Source organism: Populus trichocarpa, chromosome 6 (assembly GCF_000002775.5).
Source record: "Populus trichocarpa isolate Nisqually-1 chromosome 6, P.trichocarpa_v4.1, whole genome shotgun sequence".
In the NCBI taxonomy this organism is placed as follows: Eukaryota; Viridiplantae; Streptophyta; class Magnoliopsida; order Malpighiales; family Salicaceae; genus Populus; species Populus trichocarpa.
This window is the reverse complement of record NC_037290.2, coordinates 23,068,010-23,085,693: the sequence shown is the minus strand read 5'-3', so window position 1 is coordinate 23,085,693 and position 17,684 is coordinate 23,068,010. Positions and strand designations below refer to the sequence as shown.

Genomic DNA, 17,684 nt, shown 5'->3' with positions numbered 1-17,684 from the left:
GATGATCGATAAAAACATGACATAACTTCTAAAAAAAACTTTAAGATTACGATTTTTTTTTAATATTGAGACGATGACAAATTGGATCGACCTTGGTCACTTTAAAACCTGGGTCATGGATTTCAATGGGTTTAATAACCTTTTTTTAAAAAAAATATTTTTATTTCATATTATGATAAAATTAGATGCTTTCAAAATCGAGCACCAACCCTAAAAAGGATGTTATTGAGATTATGATAACCTTATAGAAAAAAAAAACCATAAATTCATTTCTCAACCAATCAAATATTGAAGAAGAGTGAAATAAAAAAAAATAGAAAAGTTAAAGGACCAAAAACTTAAAAAAATACATATCAGGCTTGATGGGTGAACCTGTTAAACCTGTGAATCGAGTAGCCTGAGTCAACACATCAAACTCACAAACCGGGTAATGGATTTTATTGAAATTAATAACTTGTTTTTTTCTCTCTCTAATCTATTGTTTATTTAAATAACAAAAATACGTGATCGTAAAATCGAGTATCAAACCAATACTGAGACTTTTTTTAAAGACTATGATAACCTAATAGAAAAAAAATTAGTCGATCGCAAAATCGAGTTCAATTAGAAAAATAAAATAAAAAAGGCAGCCCGCTAAATCCCCGAACCGGGACAACCAAGGTTACCTCGCCAAACTCGCAAACTGGGTCATTCACTCCATAAAATTTAATAACCTAGTTTTTTTTCAAAATCATTTTTTATTTAAATAAATTTTTTAAAAAAATATACCATACCGCGATGCTAAAATATTTTTATAATACCATGATAACTACATAAAAAATAAATTATCAACTTTAAATCTCTAATACAAATCATATAAGAACTAAATTAAAAAAAATCAATAAACAAAAAAAAAAGGTCAAAATGTAAATAAAAAAAATTAAAAAAAAAAGGTGAGGGAAACAGTATTCCCGGGGGTGTCATTATTTTACGACTCCAACCTCCCTGTACAAGACATTAATAACCACTCGCCTGTGTCTCTGGGACAAGCAGGGTAACGCGTACATAGGCCCAAGAATTAACTTTCGGGTCCACATTCCCCGCCCTTGGAAAAAGAAGAAAAGGAAAACACAGAAAGGTCGGGTCTTAGAATTTTCATGTGACGGGGATGGCCCTGAGTCAATAGTCAAGGCGCATCCTTCAAAGTTCAAACAAAGAGCATGGGGAATGGGATATGATCATCCGAATTTCTGCGAAAGTCACCTGCTGCCTTTTTCTTCAGTTCGATTAGCACATTTGAATTTGTTATTTTTCTTCTTGTTGAGTAATGGAGACCAAAAAATACATCAGATTGTCAACAACCACCAACCCACCTTCCCCCTCTCCATGTCAGACAGCAAGAGAAGATTAGAAGATATTCTTCTCTTGCCTCATCAAACCCTAGCCCTCGATTCCTCTCCATTGTATAGCACAAACTAAATGACACCACAACATAACACAACTTTGAGATTAAAAGAAAGAACTTTATTTGGCTTATTCTCTTATTATCTGTACAACTTGATGAAAAAGAAATAAATAGATGATCAAAGAAGGATGGGTTAATTGTCACTTGAATGTGCCCTCACTAGAAAAACTGATGGTAAGGTCACGAGGAGTGCCTTACTTGTCTAAGCCTCAAGCCCTCTTGAACATATTTCAAGGCCTAGAGCTCATCCGATCAAATTAAACATCCAAAATTCAGAAAACATGATGAACATGGACCGTGGCATTTCACCATTTGGTGAAATCTCACAACTCTTTAGCAAGCAGAAGCTAATTAACGGATACCCTCGGGCTAGGAAGTCCCATGTATGCGAGCCTTGGCGAGACTCGAATCTTTGGGCTAGGCCGCGGTGAAGGGATTGGAACACAACTCCCTGCACCAGGATTGGTCCTAGGCGACAAGTTGACTTGCTCAAGTGCCCGAGATTGTAATTCAGCTGGATAGTCCCTCACACATCCAATTCGGGGACCATATCCACTAGTCCACTTGCACGACAAACGCTTGCTCAGGTCAAATACTGGTGCTTGCAACTTGGCTGCATTGGCATCTGTACTGTCTTGTTGAGTATTGGCTGTCGTATTATCAATAGGCCCATCAACATCATTAGCTTTTGTGTCGGTAGATGTGATTGTGGTGAAGACTTCCTTAATCTCCTTATCATCAACAACTTTGAATGAATCATGGTCATCATCTATTGAACATTTCTGCAAAGAAATGGTGAGAATTATTAGTAAGCTACAAATGAACACATAAACATGGTTGTCGTCATACCAAGGCAATTACTAGGAGGTCTTTCGTGTTTAAGATTTTAATTACCTTAACATTTGTTAAGTCCACGTTATGCTCCTCGAGAAAACTAATGAACTCTTTGAAATTGTCCTCGTTAGGGAGATAATGACCACTATAGGGCCATATTGCCTGAAGAACTCCATCTTGGGCTACTAATCTTCCAGCTGCTGTTGTAGCTGCTCCAGCTAGGAAACTCGAGTGCTGGAAAACGCCTTTATTCTTCTGCCCTACATACAAGGATCTTGATGTGCTTAACACGAAAATCCACTTCGTATCCTCCGTCGTGTTAATAAGAATTCCGGCTTGGCGGTACACAAGCTTGCCACCCTCTACAATCACCTCAAATGCTTCCCTTTCTTTCTGCAAGGACCAAGAACTGTTTGAGAACTTGAATAAATGCATGAAAATTAGAAACATGTGTATGCAGAAAAGGGGTTTAGGGGACTGGGAATTTAGAATTGAATTGCACACTGGCAGAGTCATGAGACATTACAGGTCCAAGATATTGAATGCATTGGCGTTGAAGCTTGCTCCTTGGGCACTTCTCAAGGTTTACCTCTTTACCATCACCAATGTCCAACCTGCAATTCCATAACGACATTAAAACTGAAGGTTATAAAGGACTAAATGAAGGTAGGCAATGCTTGTACAACTGCATATCATACTAAGATTTTGGTTTTGCACGAGTCTTAATTATTTACCAGTAGAAGAAAGGTTGTGTGCTCATGCTGTCAGACCAAATATCATAATAGAAGTGTAAATTGTGTCCATAACGATGGCGTGGATCGATCTGCAGAGCACAAGGGAGCATATTTTATTAAGCAAGGTGATAAATTAGTTAGACCAAATGAATTCAATAAAAGCCACAGATAAAATGGTGGACTTACAGCTTCAAGCCAGTGTTGTAGGGCTAGCTTTTGAGCCTTCTCATCCTTGGATAAACCCTTCCCAAGCTGCAAACACAAAGAGAATACATGTTATTTTATGAAACTTTTAATGAATCGACTCATTCATTTGTATGAAAGAAACCAGCAATTATGTACCGTACCTTCGCAACCCTTGTCTTGGCCCTAGCCCACTTTGACATAGCAGTTTCATGTTTCTCAATGCTGAAGAATGATACGGAGCTCCTTTTCAAAGTAGCAAAATCCAAGGCCTTCCACCTACAACAATTGAAATACCAAATGAATATTATCACAAAGAACACAAAACAAATAGGTTTGAGAGTCAAGAAGTTAAGGATATTGAAAGACATACCAGAGTTCCTCAACAACAACTGCACAATCTGCAAGGTTCCTCCTAGTCCTATAACTCTTGTAGACTTTTTGAACTTTGGTTGCAGCCGCGTCAAGCTCACTAATAGGTCTTGGAGAAAAGAAGATCACAGGTGGTTCAGGGAGTGATATTGTAGGCTTTGTTAGGTGGACTATTTCATTAGCTTTGAACTTTAGAGAATTCGAAGTTTTGGTTGAATTAGATGGTTTAGCCTTTGTTTCATTGGAGTCCCAGCTGTCAAAGCTTAATGATCTCTCCATACTCATTTTATCTGACCCATCAAACTTTCCAGTGGTTTCTGAACCATCTCTCTTGAAGCTGTTTGTTCTTGGACCCATTTCTCCATCTCTCCTTCCAAAGCTTAGGGACCTTACAACAGTATTTTCAACAGTATCCTTTGAGCCAAAAAACTTGTGTCCCAGAATTGCAGACCATGCAGATAAGAGTATTGAAAAAGAAAGGCCCATTAAAGAACTAACAAAATTGATGCGTGGTATCAGAATCTCCAAGCCTGTTCATCATGAAAGCAACCATAACCATATTAACAAGATAATCACATAAATAAAGTAAGAATCAGAAAATATGATCTTTAATCATGAAAACAATCAAAGTTTTTAGCAATCAAGTCCACTGCAAGAACCCATCAACATGCACATAAAACTGTAAGAGAAGAGAATAAATCAAGATGGCTCACCGACAGTGCCTGAAAAATAGTTCTCTCTCTCTCTCTCTCTCTCTCTCAGTGCTTTCTTTGATCTTTGTTTGTGAGGTTCCAAAGAAGGGATAGCTACGCAAGCTAGCTTGGAGTAAAATATGCATCTGGCAGCTTAACTACTAGCTCATATATATACGGCCAGCTAGCAGTATAGAAAATATAAAAGAAATATTCCAGTCAAAGTAAGGATTTCAAAAAAGTAAAGCAATTTCCTTTTGTGAAGCTGCCTCTGCCGCTGCCTACAGGCTACAAGCCCACGTATGGAAATTTGTGGGGGCGTCCTAGTGCTAGGGACTTTCAAGGAAGTTATGGAGAAAGGTTAGGGAAGGACCGAAGATTAACTAGGCATGTTTTATATGTCTAATTGAATTGAGTTTAACTATACATTTATTTAGTGGTTAACTTCTTATGGGTTGTGCAAGAGAAGATGATTTAAAACAAACTATGATGGGTGGATAAAACATTGTAGCAATAAATATCATATCTCTAGAATATAAATTGTAGATTAAAATAGAAAATAGTGAAATCATGACTTTGTTTTTTTAAAAAAAAAATAAACGGTCTTGCTATTAAAAATGATATGTTTTTTTTATGTTTTTTATAGTAAAATAACTAAAATATTTTTTAAAAAAAATTATTAAGTTAGCATCTAGGGACAATTTTTGTTTCGAGGCGCTATTAGAATAATCTCGGAGGCTCTTCTATCTCTTGGCGGCACGTGTGGCTAATGGAACTCCGGTCTAACACCGACAATCTTTTTTTTTTATTCTTCTTTTATTTCTTCTCCTTGATTTCCGCTACTGACCCTTTATTTTTTCATAGCAGCCCTTTAAATTGTTTTTCTTTTATATTTGATTCATATTCTTTTTATTATTATTATTATTATTATTATTATTATTTTAGATTATTTATAAAATTGGATTTTTTATAATTTCATCTTCGTTTAGTTTTCATCTATCAGATTTGGTCCTTATTATTTTAATTTTAATTTGTTTTATTTAAGATAATATTAAAAATGAATTTGTTTTTATGATTTCATCCTCCTTCATTTTTTTCTATCAAATTCAATCCTCACTCTTTTGATTGCTTTGAAATTTTTTTAAGAATAATGTATTTTTTTCGATTACATCCTTCAACATTAAATTGATTAAGAATTGAGCTTATTGATTGAGTCCGAGTATAGGATTTCACGGGTTGCAAGTTTAGGAGATTAACCCAGGTTACAAGATTTTCCTGGGTTCACTTGTTTTTTTAAAAAAACTCATGTTTTTTCAGTTTCATCCTTCAATATTTATTTGATTGGAAATTGAGCTTCGTAGTTTCTTTTTTATTTTATTTCTATAGGGTTTTTTACTAATTTTAAAAATGATTTGGGTTATCTCAGGTTTTTTTAATTTTCGTACTTTGTTAAATTTAGCCTTTTTTTTAAGAAACTTTGTTTTTGAATTAAATTAATTAAATATAAGAATAATATGTTCACTTTATGATATTTTGCTTGGTTTACTTTCTGGATCGTTGCTTTGATGGCGCGTGAGATCTTTTTTGATATTGTCGTGCAACCTTTCACAACGGTATTAGAACCATCTCGATGAGCTTTTTTTTTATAGTAGGGTAGTGTTCACGGGGGAGAGAAGATGAGTCTTCAATGAACTTTTCTTCCTTCTCCTCCTAAGTATGATATTGATAAATTATTTTTTACAGTTAATTATTGCTAATTTTATTGTTCACTTTATTTACTATCAATATTTTTTAATCATATCATTAAATTAACCAATTTTATTATACTTATTCAAGTGAATGACCCATGTCTCATGTCTTTCTTGTTTTTTTGTAAAAACATTGGCATTATCCGAATTTTTTTTTATGTTAGAAAAATTTGACCCGGCCCACAACGTAGCGCGAGCCACCAATCTAATATATATGTTACTAATGCAATCAAATTGTTGGATTGATTGAATCTTATCTCAACTTATTTTTTATTTCTCTTATTTAATTTATAGTGTTGAATTTAAGAATATATAATTGTGAGATTTAGAATATAATTGGTCAAGCTATTAGAGGATTCAAAACCCAACAGCAAGATATATTTTCTTATGAATACCTAACTCAAACATAGGTATATAATATATTTGATCAACCAGGGAGCTGAATTTTATTTCGAGGAATTTTCTACAATGCTTTGGCAGATTCTCAAAAACTGAGACGATTAATATCTTTATCAAGTAGGTTTTTTCTTCTTCAGAAATTAATGATTCTAAATAATAAACGAGCCCTACAAATTAATAGTTAAATATTACATTATAACTAACAATATACACAATCCGACCACTTGATATATAACTTTCATGTGCACACACATAATTTTGATTTTTTTTCTTTATTTTTGGAAAAAGAAAAATTACTATAAAACCTTTTTTTTTAATATATATATATATAGGGGAAAGCTAATTTGAAAATAACATTAAAGTTAATATTTTAGCATGAAAAGAAGAGCAAAATGATAGAGGTTAGGGTGTCTTTTCACACGCTATAGATAGATAGATAGATAGATGTTGATAATTAACAAGTAATTAACTATATTCTTTGGTGATCTCATTTTGATTTGGAAAAATCAACTAATTCTACTCTTCAAAGTTATAGTCGTTGTTGACTTTGCTTCCCTTTGCATTCTTGCGGAAAATTTCTATAAAAAAATGTGGTGGCACGTAAGGTGTACTCAAGAAAACAGTGTCCATGCACTGCATACCTCTTTTTTTTTTCCATGGCAAGAACGAAGAACCAACAAGAAAATGGAAGGACACGGTGTTCTCATCCCATTAATGGAGATGTTCACATCCCTTTATCATATATGGGGACAGCACTCACTGACTTTTTGCCCACTTGCCTAGTTGCCTTGATATATATATATATCGAGATCATCATCATCATCTCCCTTCATTCATTATATATATATAGTTCAAAATCTCAAATACGTATAATAGGGATCTGTTAAATATACAAAAACAATTCATTAATTTTTTATGAATTTATTTTTAAAAATGAAACTACTTTTTAGCACACAACGTATTTAATACTTGATTGCTCTGTGATTTGGAATCTCGGAATATTTTAGGAAAAAGAAGGGATCGACCTATCAATGAAACTTTCTTCTATGAAATGAGGAAATACTGCACTCTTACCGTCTTACGTATCGTGGCGTTTTCACCACCTTTTAGTTCATAGACATCGGGCTGCTCTGAGTAATTAATCGTGTGGAAAATCAAACAAATCCTGTTTCGAAATTAACTATGGTTAAGCGAAGAAGATAATGCTTCTTGTTGATCTCTTGAACATATATATATATATCCGGTTAACGTTGGACTGCATATTCTGGGCATCCCATCAAGTTAAATTAATATTATGATATCTGCATGTGATGAAATAAAATTGTATAATATTCAAGCATAAATTCAGTGGTTAGTAATGGTAAAGGGCAGAAATAAAAACACAAAGTATTTTACTAGTCAACGAACCAGCTGCGCGCTTGCTTCTGTATTGTTTATTATCCATGAATGAATGACAGCAACGGTAGGTCATCCTTTAATGGCCCATCTAACATGGAGGAAAGATCAAACATTTTATGGACAAGACGTCGACCCAAAACCTTATCGTTTACGCTCACTTCGATTCAATAAGAACCCTACCATACGTACAGTTGAATTGAATATACAAAGGACCATTTTGAATTGACTGGTACAGCTCCTCCTCCTGTAGAAGGAAGCAGTTAGTTCCACAACATCGTGCTGTCAAAACACGATCAAATCCCACGCGTCAAGAAATGGACTTGTTGTTTTCCATTGGAAAAAAACAAGCGGGCAGGCAGCTTTCATATGGCAATCAAGGAAGGTGGCTAGTAAAACAAATGGAGATGGAAAATTCTAAGTTATAATCATGGAAAAAGCCCCGAAAGAGTTATGTGATTTACACTGTGTACTAGCACACTGTATTTACTCTTTTGCCATTCTCTGCAAAGACCAGTTGCCTAGATAACGGGTTAGGCACGTACTTTCTAGAGGATCCAATGATCATTGGCAAATTGATGGGGATATTTTTTATTTTTTTTCTATGGTAAAATGATTTTGTTGTCTTGGATTTTGAAGATTTTGCTGCCATTCTCTTATCTTTTTTATATTTATTTTTTATTTTTTATTGTTAATTTTTGTCTCATGATCTTTACCGTCAATTTTAAAAATTAGCTTTGTTTAAGTTTGTTTTTTTTAATTCTTTTTAAAAATTAATTAATTTTTAATTTCATAATTCAATATTAAATTATTAAGTCATGAGCTTCTTGATTTTTTTTTTTTTAGGGTTATCTCTATCTCATATCTCAGGTTAATTAAGTTAACCCGAGTTGACTCAAGTTTTTAAAATTTTTCTTATGAAATTAATTTTTTTTAATTTTATCATTTGACATTAGTTCTTAAGCTTTGTAATTTTTCTCTTTTTTCTTTATACAATGTTATTTCTTGTATGAGTTGGTCAAGTTAACATGTGCCGGCTCAAGTTTTTTTATTGACTTATCTTTGGGTTTTTTTTTTTTCTAGGTCTTTATTTAATAAATAATTTTTTAATCTTTTAACTTTTATCCTTCGCATTATTATTTGGCCTTAAATTTTGTGAAATTTTTGCTTTCATTTTTAAAGGATTACCCATATTTCACATCTTGGACTGTAAACTAGATTTGCTCTAATCATTATCCAAACATCTTTTTTATATATAAAAAAATTTAACTGGGCCAACAACGTGTCACGAGCCACCAGTCAAAGTCTTTATTCCATGACGACAGAAATGCCAGTCAACGAGACCCATTTCTATGAAAATGGCCAATGTTCATGGGCCACCATAGCCAGTGGCTATACTGACACGTGACAACCTGCCAAATAAGACCAAGAATAGCTACTCTAATAATTCTCTGTGGCTTACTTTAATATTGCAGCAACATAAAACGAGCACATTTTATAAAGACTTAAAGACAGCAGTGTCACCTAGTTTTGATTCCAGTAATGATTTCAGTCCAAATTGGGCTCGACAATCATCTTGAGAATCAAATGCATCACGCATAGAAAACCTTATACCTGTGCATCAAATATCCAAACTTGCTTAAAGTCTCACAACAATGAAAAATTACTAGTTGAGCACTGTATAGTTGTAATGGAAACTTAGTCAGCTGGAGATTTATCCAGGAGATATTGATTGAGATTTCTGTCGAGGTGGAATCCGAAGCCAAACCTTCATCGTGTCATATGCAGCGAAGCCAATTGCCACAGAAGGAACGATCTGGCAAAAGGCAGTGAAACGATGTTATTAACTACAAACTCACTGTGAATCCAGAGTAAAGAGCAATCACAGGGTAATGAAAAACAAAATCTTAGTGAACATTTTGAAAGCATGGAACCACTCAGATTAGTTTCAAAACACTTCCCACTCCATGCATGCATATCAATAGTGGGACTAAATAATGCAATGCACATGGCCTCTATAAAGCATTCATGAACCTAGTAATAGCAAAGGCCATTTGCCTGATGAAAATACTTTCACACTTTCTGCTTTTTTTTCTTTTTACTGACTAGTTGGTCAAATTTCTGATGATGATACTTGGTCCAGCATTTCCACAATGATCTACAAAGTCATGCGACCATAAAGATTAAAGAGGTTGGTGTAGCAGGCTTCCAAGAACAAACGTGGTTTGAACAGGCAAATTTCATATAGTCAGAAAAGGGGGAAAAAGTTTCCAGATATCAGCAGTGCATGGTTTTGTGATTTGCCAGAAATTTTAGGAAAACATCAAGGAAAAGAATTATCAGATCGATCCTTTAAAAAAAAAAACAAAAGAAAAGGAATGAAGAAAAGAGGAAAAGCTTCCTACTCCAGGAGAAAAATCAAAATTCTCTCATTTTCTCTAATGAATCATAATAACCAATAAAATTTTAACCAAAGATTTGCATTTCACTTTCCACAATGCATTGCAAGAAGACAGAAGATCATATTCTTGTAGTTCCTTGGCAGATCAAAATTTCACAAACCATCTATGTAAATAAATAAACCACCAATAGCATGCCTATAATAACTAAAGAGGAAGTGGTGAGCTTTAGGCAATACATGAAAGCCAATTAAAAATCAAAACAGTCAGCACAACACGTAAATTGAAATCAATATCCAAAGCATCTATGTAAGAGTCTTCAAGCGTAAAACATGATAAAAACACTTGGCAATTTATTGTACTCCTAATATCCAATATCACATGCATCCCAAATAAGGGATCACAAACAAAATTGCCTCTTCCATTACAAATTATATTAAAATGGTATATCCAAAGCATCTATGTAAGAGTCTTCAGGTGTAAAACATGATAAAAACACTTGGCAATTTATTGTACTCCTAATATCCAATATCACATGCATCCCAAATAAGGGATCACAAACAAAATTGCCTCTTCCATTACAAATTATATTAAAATGGTTGTCACTTGAAAGCACCTAAAAACAATTTTTTTCCCATTTAATCAAAAAACTCAACAACCAAGCAGAACACGGTTAGGAAATACTATCTTATTTAAATGCGAAAGGAAGTTCATGTGCAATGGAAGTACATATTTGATTGTCAGCGAAAATGCATGGATAACAAGAGTCTAATATCAGTTGCAATATTCCATGAATTAAAAGCATTACCTTGATATAATTAATGCTCAGCCCAGCAAATAACTGTTTCCATCCTTGATTGCGGACTATAGTAGAAAGCCCTTCAAATGTGTTCCTGTATCTTGCATTACCTTGACTTAAAGGTTGTAAATTCTCAACCTGTAAAATACATTCCAGTAATACTTTAAAACCTGACATCCCAAAATTCTTGTTTAAGTTTCAAACTGTGTATGCGGACACTAAAAATCTCAACTAAAAAGCTGCCATTTTTTTTTTTATAAATTTGAAACAGGTTACACCAAGTTTGACATGCTTTTCCTACCAACATTGAACTGTGAAGAGGCATATGATGATCAAGTGGTCAAGCACATGGTCAATTCACTAATATAAATTCAGGAACCAGAAAATCTATCATCTAGGATACATTCCAGAAGCACCAATCACTCATACCGGAGTTCATGTAAACAGGGTTACAGCAAGTGCCCTATAGACTAAAGTTCACTCCCTGTATAGCTGTACTATGATAATTTTCTACATCCTACAGTAATAGTCATGTCTAGAATAGCCAGCTAAATGAGGATTGCACAAGTTTTGTGATATACCTGCATCTGTCTTCTAACAACATCTAATGGGTATGTAATTGTCTGCCCAAATAACCCTGCAATAGCTCCACATGAAAGACGCATCACAATGGACTGGTGCTCTTCAGGGACATGTCTCTTAAGTTCCTCATAAACATAGAACTTCAAACCCGCGTAAGGGAGGATTCCAATAAGGGTTGGACCTGCTCAAATAAAGAAACTTCATCATTGTGGCCAGCCGAACAGGGCAAGTATCATGTGTGTGTGTGTGTAAAGTAGAAGTTAAATCACAGTAAAGCTTATAAACTATTCCAAGCATTGTTGTCAAAATTACATGTCAACATATAGGATTCTATGGTTCATGATATGCTGGACATTTTAACTAGCCATGAAAAAGCAGCTGGGTGGAATCAACAGTGGCATGCAAGTCACACTGTTAAAATCAATGAAAAGTGATCTCCTAGTGGTTTTAATGTTTCTATGTTACAACTGTTCTGGACTTGTCTTCAAGGTATCTGACTGCGATGCTTTTGAGCTCATGTTCATGGGCCTAGTGGGAAAGCTGAAAGAGGCATACTGGCAAAGCTGAATTGAGCTATAACTTGTGGTAGTTTTGGGTTTTGACCAGAAATATTCAATAATCCAATTTTGGTTTTGTGGAAAGACGCAAGTGGCTGATGGGATTTAGGAAAAATCTTATTTTTGTATCCAATGATGAAATTATCTGAGTTTGAATTTATCATAAATGGCGAGTTTTGTAAGCAAGGATAATGGTGATGCAGCAGCTTCTTCAACAAAAAAGAAGAGATGAAATAGCGTTGTATAGAGGTGACTTTTGAAACTAATTGTCAGTTTAGGAAAAGATTTTAGCAGTTGCAATTACCAAAGATCATGTCATTTACTTATTTTGAGAATGGTAAGTACAATATCATTTCTCTTTTGCATGCAATGCCCTTTCTATGTCTCCCTTATTTTTTAGAATTATCCATCTCCATTTTGTTTGTATCGTTCATTTTAACCATAAAAAACAAATTGAGATACTAATGATAAAAAAAAAGCTAAATCATATCATTGCTTAAAATAACTAAAAAAAGATAGATTAAATTAATCAATTGATCAAATATGGAGATTTGGTTGATTTGGAGAGATCAGTTAAACCTGTTCAAATTTAATTACAGTTTGAATTTAATCACCACTGACACCATTAATGATTTAAATCCATCCGACTATAGTTGATAATGGACATGATAATGCTCCTATGTAAAGGTAGTATTTTTCAAATTTTTATGCTCAATAACATACTAAGAAACACAAGTACTGATCACCTTCAGACACCAATGCCTACACACCGCATCAGACAGCAAATCACCATAAAACAAGCATATACGCACCTATTCCTCGATACAATGCACGCATTCCCCCTTCCTTGTAGACACTTGTAAGTACATCTTTTATGCCGTTATAAGCAGGCTGAGCACAAATACTTTTCATGCCACGCCTGAAATCCCCTCTTGTGTCCGCAACCTGCAGAACCATTAGAAAAAGGACAGAAGATTACATGCTGAACCATCTACTTCTAGAAAACCAGGTAAATAGAACAGTTGAAGTGTTCAACAACATAAGACTACTTTGAGTTGAAACGTAATTTAGACAGTTTCCAAATAATGAAAATGAATTAAAACCAGGTTTCAGAAACAAATTAGAACATGCTTTCATTGTTCACAACCCTTTAATATGAAATCCATGGGCTTCCATCAAACTCAAAAACGAAAGCTTCAATAACAATCTTGCAAACTAGTTACCTGATAAGCAAGCTTAGTACGAGCCAGGTCTAAAGGGTAAGTGCATAAAACAGCTGTTCCTCCAGCCACTGAACCAGCTAATAGATCTATCACAGGCCCTGTACCAAGGGCAGGGCAATTATTCAAGATCCAAACACGATATTGCTCATATGTCATGAAATGTAAGGCCGCATAAGGAACAATCCGAATAACACTGGCTCCATTCCCCCTAGAAGAAAGCATAAAGCATAACCATAAACTATGTTAAATTCATGACTGGTATAAATAAAAAGTAAATGAAGAAACAAACTACAACTTACTTATAAAAGCCAAGGATTCCCTCATGCTTTAATAGTTTCTTCAATGACTGAAACACTCCAAGAGATTGGAACCCTTCAGTTCTTGTCTACAAAAATAAGCAAGAAAGTTAAAAAAAAATGCAAATTGATTGGAACATTTGAAAGCAAGTCAATAAGGAAAAAGAAACAACTGATCAGCGCAGGATGCAACAATAATGCAAAATCCCCATGCAGCACCAAATTTGCATAGCAGAATCCTCTTTCAGGCTTACTCTAGGAACACAAGTTTTAGACAAAAACCCATTTTAATAAACTCGAGATCAAGAATCTTAAGTTCTTCCCGGAACCTGCTGGTTCAAATTCAAAATTCTGTTCTTTAACTAATAGTTAAAAAAGCTAGTTTTTTGCAAAAGTACAGGGAAACTTGCATATTAGAAACAGTTTCTACCTAGAGTTCAATTTCAGCAAAGCCTAATAATGGCTAATCCCAACAAAATCTAACTACATGTAGCAGAAATAATCAGTCACATGAAATCCACAAATTCATATAAAAAGGAGAGGTGCTGCACCTGTAAGAGTATTTTAGTTCTTTCAAGTGGTGCGATGACAGTCTTAGCAAATGCTCCAGCGGTTCCACCAGCAATGAGCTCCTTCACATAAACAGGCACATCATCAAGCAAAGAAACGTCCCTGTGAGCAGATGAACCATCAACCAGCTCGGCGACATTAGAAGACAATGTGGACCCTTGCGAGGAACTCATTTCCCCAAAATTCCAATTTCCAAACCAAAATTATACAATCACAACCTTTGAAAATTAGATGGATGATGGTGATAATAGTAATTATCCACTCTGAAGCTTGAAAAACTCCTTATCCCATCTATCTCTAGGGATACAAAAAGAAAAGACCTTTCGTTCAACAAGTAAATCCAAGGGCCTGAGAACACCCAGAAGCGAATTGGGAAAGTTCACAAGCCGATCCTCCTCTTCCAAAATAACAATATTCATCAACAAACACAAAGAAACTAGTCACACCAGACCAAGTAATCAAATCCCTTCAATCACGACAATCCTCCCATGGATCTATCACAAACCCACCAACAATCATTCCAAGATAACCACTTCTATCAAACACAACCAATCCAAAGTAAAAAACCAGATCCAATAACCTCAGCCAAACCAGCAAGAACAAAAATCCAATCAATCCCAGACCAAAAAATCCAAACCCTTGTCTCAAAATCAAAACTTTTCAATCAAACAGTACAGAATTCTCATAACCCTTTTATAATGCTAACCCAAATGACCAAATAAACAAAACCCAATTGAGATCAATCAAGATTAACACAGTTTTTATACTTCTGTTTATTAATTGTTGGAGAAAACCTACCAGTAAATGATTCTTTCTTGGGTCACAGGAGAACAGGCTAGTGAATTTAGCAAAACCGCATAAAAGTATCGATAACCCTGTTCCGTTCTGTTCACCTTTGAAGGAAAGATTAAGGAAGGAGGCAGGGAGGCTTCTCCAACGTTTTACTGTCCTGTATCTTTTTTTTTTTTGCTTCTAAATAGGCGCTTTCAGGAAGGAAATTTAAAAGGGCGTGTATTTTTTTATAAGAAAAAAGAAACATAGTTTAATAATAATAGGAGTGCTGTGTTTTCTTTGACGTTTGACTCTATCTACGTTAGCTGTCTGGCTAATGGCTGGCATTGCGCTCTTCTAGCCACAAATACGGCAAATCCTTAAATATGTTTTAGATAATAACTAGTTTGATTTCAACAAAAGCTAATCAAGTAGTTAAGATAAATATATATAATTTCATAATATTGAGTTATTTAATTTTTTTTAGAATATAAATAATTTAAACTCCATTAAAAAAATTCTAGCATAATTCTTGCTTTTCTTTTTAATGTATTTATTTCAATAAAAAATATATTTTTTACATGGGTTCTTAATTTGATAAAAATATAAATAATTCGAATAAATATAAATATTTCCCCTCATTAAATATTAATAATAAGAAAATTATTATAATTAAAGTTCTGCATGTTGTGCTAATATATAATTATTCATAAAAAATTGATAATATTATCATAAAACAATTTTAATCTTCTTGAAAACAATGTGAAAGTATTTTTTTAACTGAAATAACTATTTTAAAAAATATTTCATGATTTTCAAATCACGTTAAAAAACATGTATCAAAATAATGTGTTCGTATATTTTATGTGATTAAATAATAATAATAATAAAATGGTTATTTTTTGTAATATCCTAAAGATTTAAGTTAAAAAAGACAATATCAACCTTATATAAATAATTATGGTTATTTTTTACTAAGAAGAAAATTGGACATTTCAAAGAATTTGATAAATATATAGTTCAAAAAAATGAAACCATAGAGTTATTTACCTTTGTTAAAGAAAAAAAGAAGTGATAGGTGCAGAGAATAAAAGTGAAGTCTATTTTTTTAATTGTAAGGTAAGAAATATGAATCTTTTTTATTTAAAAAAGTTTAAGATTGATCAAGGCTTTTTATATATAAAAGTTACATAAAGTTAAGGAGATTTAAATGATATTTATATGTATGACCAAATATAATTATTATGGTAGATTATATGATATTATAAGATGGATTAAAAGTACTTGGTAGCTGTTTAGTGGTTTGGAAGTACTAGGTTAATAATCGGGTATAAAAATGAGAAGTTGTTAGTTTAAATGTTTGATATAAGCTTTCAGGAATTATTGTAGCAATAAAGAAGACGCAAACTTGAAGATATGAACTTCTTTTCGGCTTTGAATATATATTTCAAGGCTGAGTTGTCACAAACTACAAGTCACTTAATTTTTCAACCTCTAATGGTAATCCACACGAATCATCAGTGAGAAATATCCTAAACCTTTTTAGGATAGAAAGATTGTTATACCTTAGAATGCTAGCTTTTTTCTTTTGTGTTTAGATGTTTTTGTATTGTACTATTTTTACATTTAAACTCTTCACATGAAATAAAAGACATGGCTTTCTATTTATAGGGAAACCTAAAAACCATATAAATTGAAAAGTATTAATTTTCCCCTTAAATAATATCATATATATTATTTTGGCTAATTTTAGAAATTTATTCAATTAAGTCTGTACTTGATTTTTCTAGGTCTAGAATTGTAATTCCCTATATAAATTACATTTTAGTCTTCAATTTCTAAAACTTATTTATAATCAAGTCACATTTGATTAATCATCTCATTTTAATTTCTGATCAATGGTTCTTATATATGAACTCATTAAGTTTCCTAATAAGTTGATCCAAATATAAATTACAATCTTACATAAAATAATATTAAATAAATTAAATTAATTAATTTATTATCAATTCAACAACTGATTGATTTATATTTGAAGATCAAGTTCAATGTCTAACAACCTACCATGATCCTTCAAATATTAGAAAAGTCACAAGTGGTTTGACTTAACCTTTTAGTGACTAGTTTTCCAGTGTAATTATTATTCATTCATCAATAATATTTTAATTTAGACATTATAGCGTGAAGTGTGTCTGCTATGTCAAATCATGTTTGTTCTTAACACCATAGTCATTGATTATTTGAATAAGATTTGAAACTCTTTACAAATCTCATTCTACCTTGCGCAAGGATTTACATTAAATAACATTTAAAAACATATGTAACATTTTCTCTAATTCACTAAAGGTAATGAATCATCTCTTGATTACTTAAATACCTTAATATAATTCATGTTATACCCAATATCTGTCCATTTATTATCCTTGATTAGGACAACATGTAACATGATCAAAACATAATATTCTCTATATAAGATTAATTAGTGATCTCAAGTCCAAGGATCAGTAACACAACCGTCACATGAGTTTTTCCATAGACATAAGTGATCTCTCCATATGAAATTCTCATCCGAGTCAATTCATTGAACATGTCATATAATAAGCACCTACATATTAGTTTTAGATATCTCTCATATCCCAACTTATGAAAACAGCTGCTTTCTTTCACAAAGGAAAGAATATATTAT

General features: G+C 33.1%; 2 protein-coding genes across 2 annotated transcripts; both read right to left on the bottom strand.

Moving 5' to 3' along the window:
- Window positions 1–1,559: 1,559 nt before the first annotated feature.
- On the bottom strand, window positions 1,560–4,450 carry LOC7470689 (IQ domain-containing protein IQM1). The gene is made up of 8 exons (XM_002308514.4): window positions 4,281–4,450; window positions 3,569–4,097; window positions 3,360–3,474; window positions 3,199–3,264; window positions 3,013–3,101; window positions 2,805–2,892; window positions 2,339–2,671; window positions 1,560–2,226 (listed from the first exon to the last, which is right to left on the bottom strand). Exons 2-8 carry the CDS (start codon window positions 4,051–4,053, stop codon window positions 1,792–1,794), a joined length of 1,611 nt encoding a protein of 536 aa, XP_002308550.3. The 5' UTR covers window positions 4,054–4,097; window positions 4,281–4,450; the 3' UTR covers window positions 1,560–1,791.
- Window positions 4,451–9,237: 4,787 nt separating this feature from the next.
- Window positions 9,238–15,228, bottom strand: LOC7470688 (mitochondrial carrier protein CoAc1). The gene is made up of 7 exons (XM_006381946.3): window positions 14,209–15,228; window positions 13,661–13,746; window positions 13,362–13,569; window positions 12,951–13,083; window positions 11,581–11,762; window positions 11,009–11,137; window positions 9,238–9,617 (listed from the first exon to the last, which is right to left on the bottom strand). Exons 1-7 carry the CDS (start codon window positions 14,398–14,400, stop codon window positions 9,516–9,518), a joined length of 1,032 nt encoding a protein of 343 aa, XP_006382008.1. The 5' UTR covers window positions 14,401–15,228; the 3' UTR covers window positions 9,238–9,515.
- Window positions 15,229–17,684: the final 2,456 nt, after the last annotated feature.

Excerpts from the sequence above, each read along its gene's own strand:
- LOC7470688 (XM_006381946.3), bottom strand. The coding sequence starts at position 14,400 with ATGAGTTCCTCGCAAGGGTCCACATTGTCTTCTAATGTCGCCGAGCTG. Across the intron at positions 13,747-14,208 it reads GAACTAAAATACTCTTACAG|ACAAGAACTGAAGGGTTCCA; the intron begins GTGCAGCACCTC and ends TTATTTTTGTAG. Across the intron at positions 11,138-11,580 it reads TTGTTAGAAGACAGATGCAG|GTTGAGAATTTACAACCTTT; the intron begins GTATATCACAAA and ends TGTATTTTACAG.
- LOC7470689 (XM_002308514.4), bottom strand. The coding sequence starts at position 4,053 with ATGGGCCTTTCTTTTTCAATACTCTTATCTGCATGGTCTGCAATTCTG. Across the intron at positions 3,102-3,198 it reads TACAACACTGGCTTGAAGCT|ATCGATCCACGCCATCGTTA; the intron begins GTAAGTCCACCA and ends TGTGCTCTGCAG. Across the intron at positions 2,893-3,012 it reads ACACAACCTTTCTTCTACTG|GTTGGACATTGGTGATGGTA; the intron begins GTAAATAATTAA and ends ATGGAATTGCAG.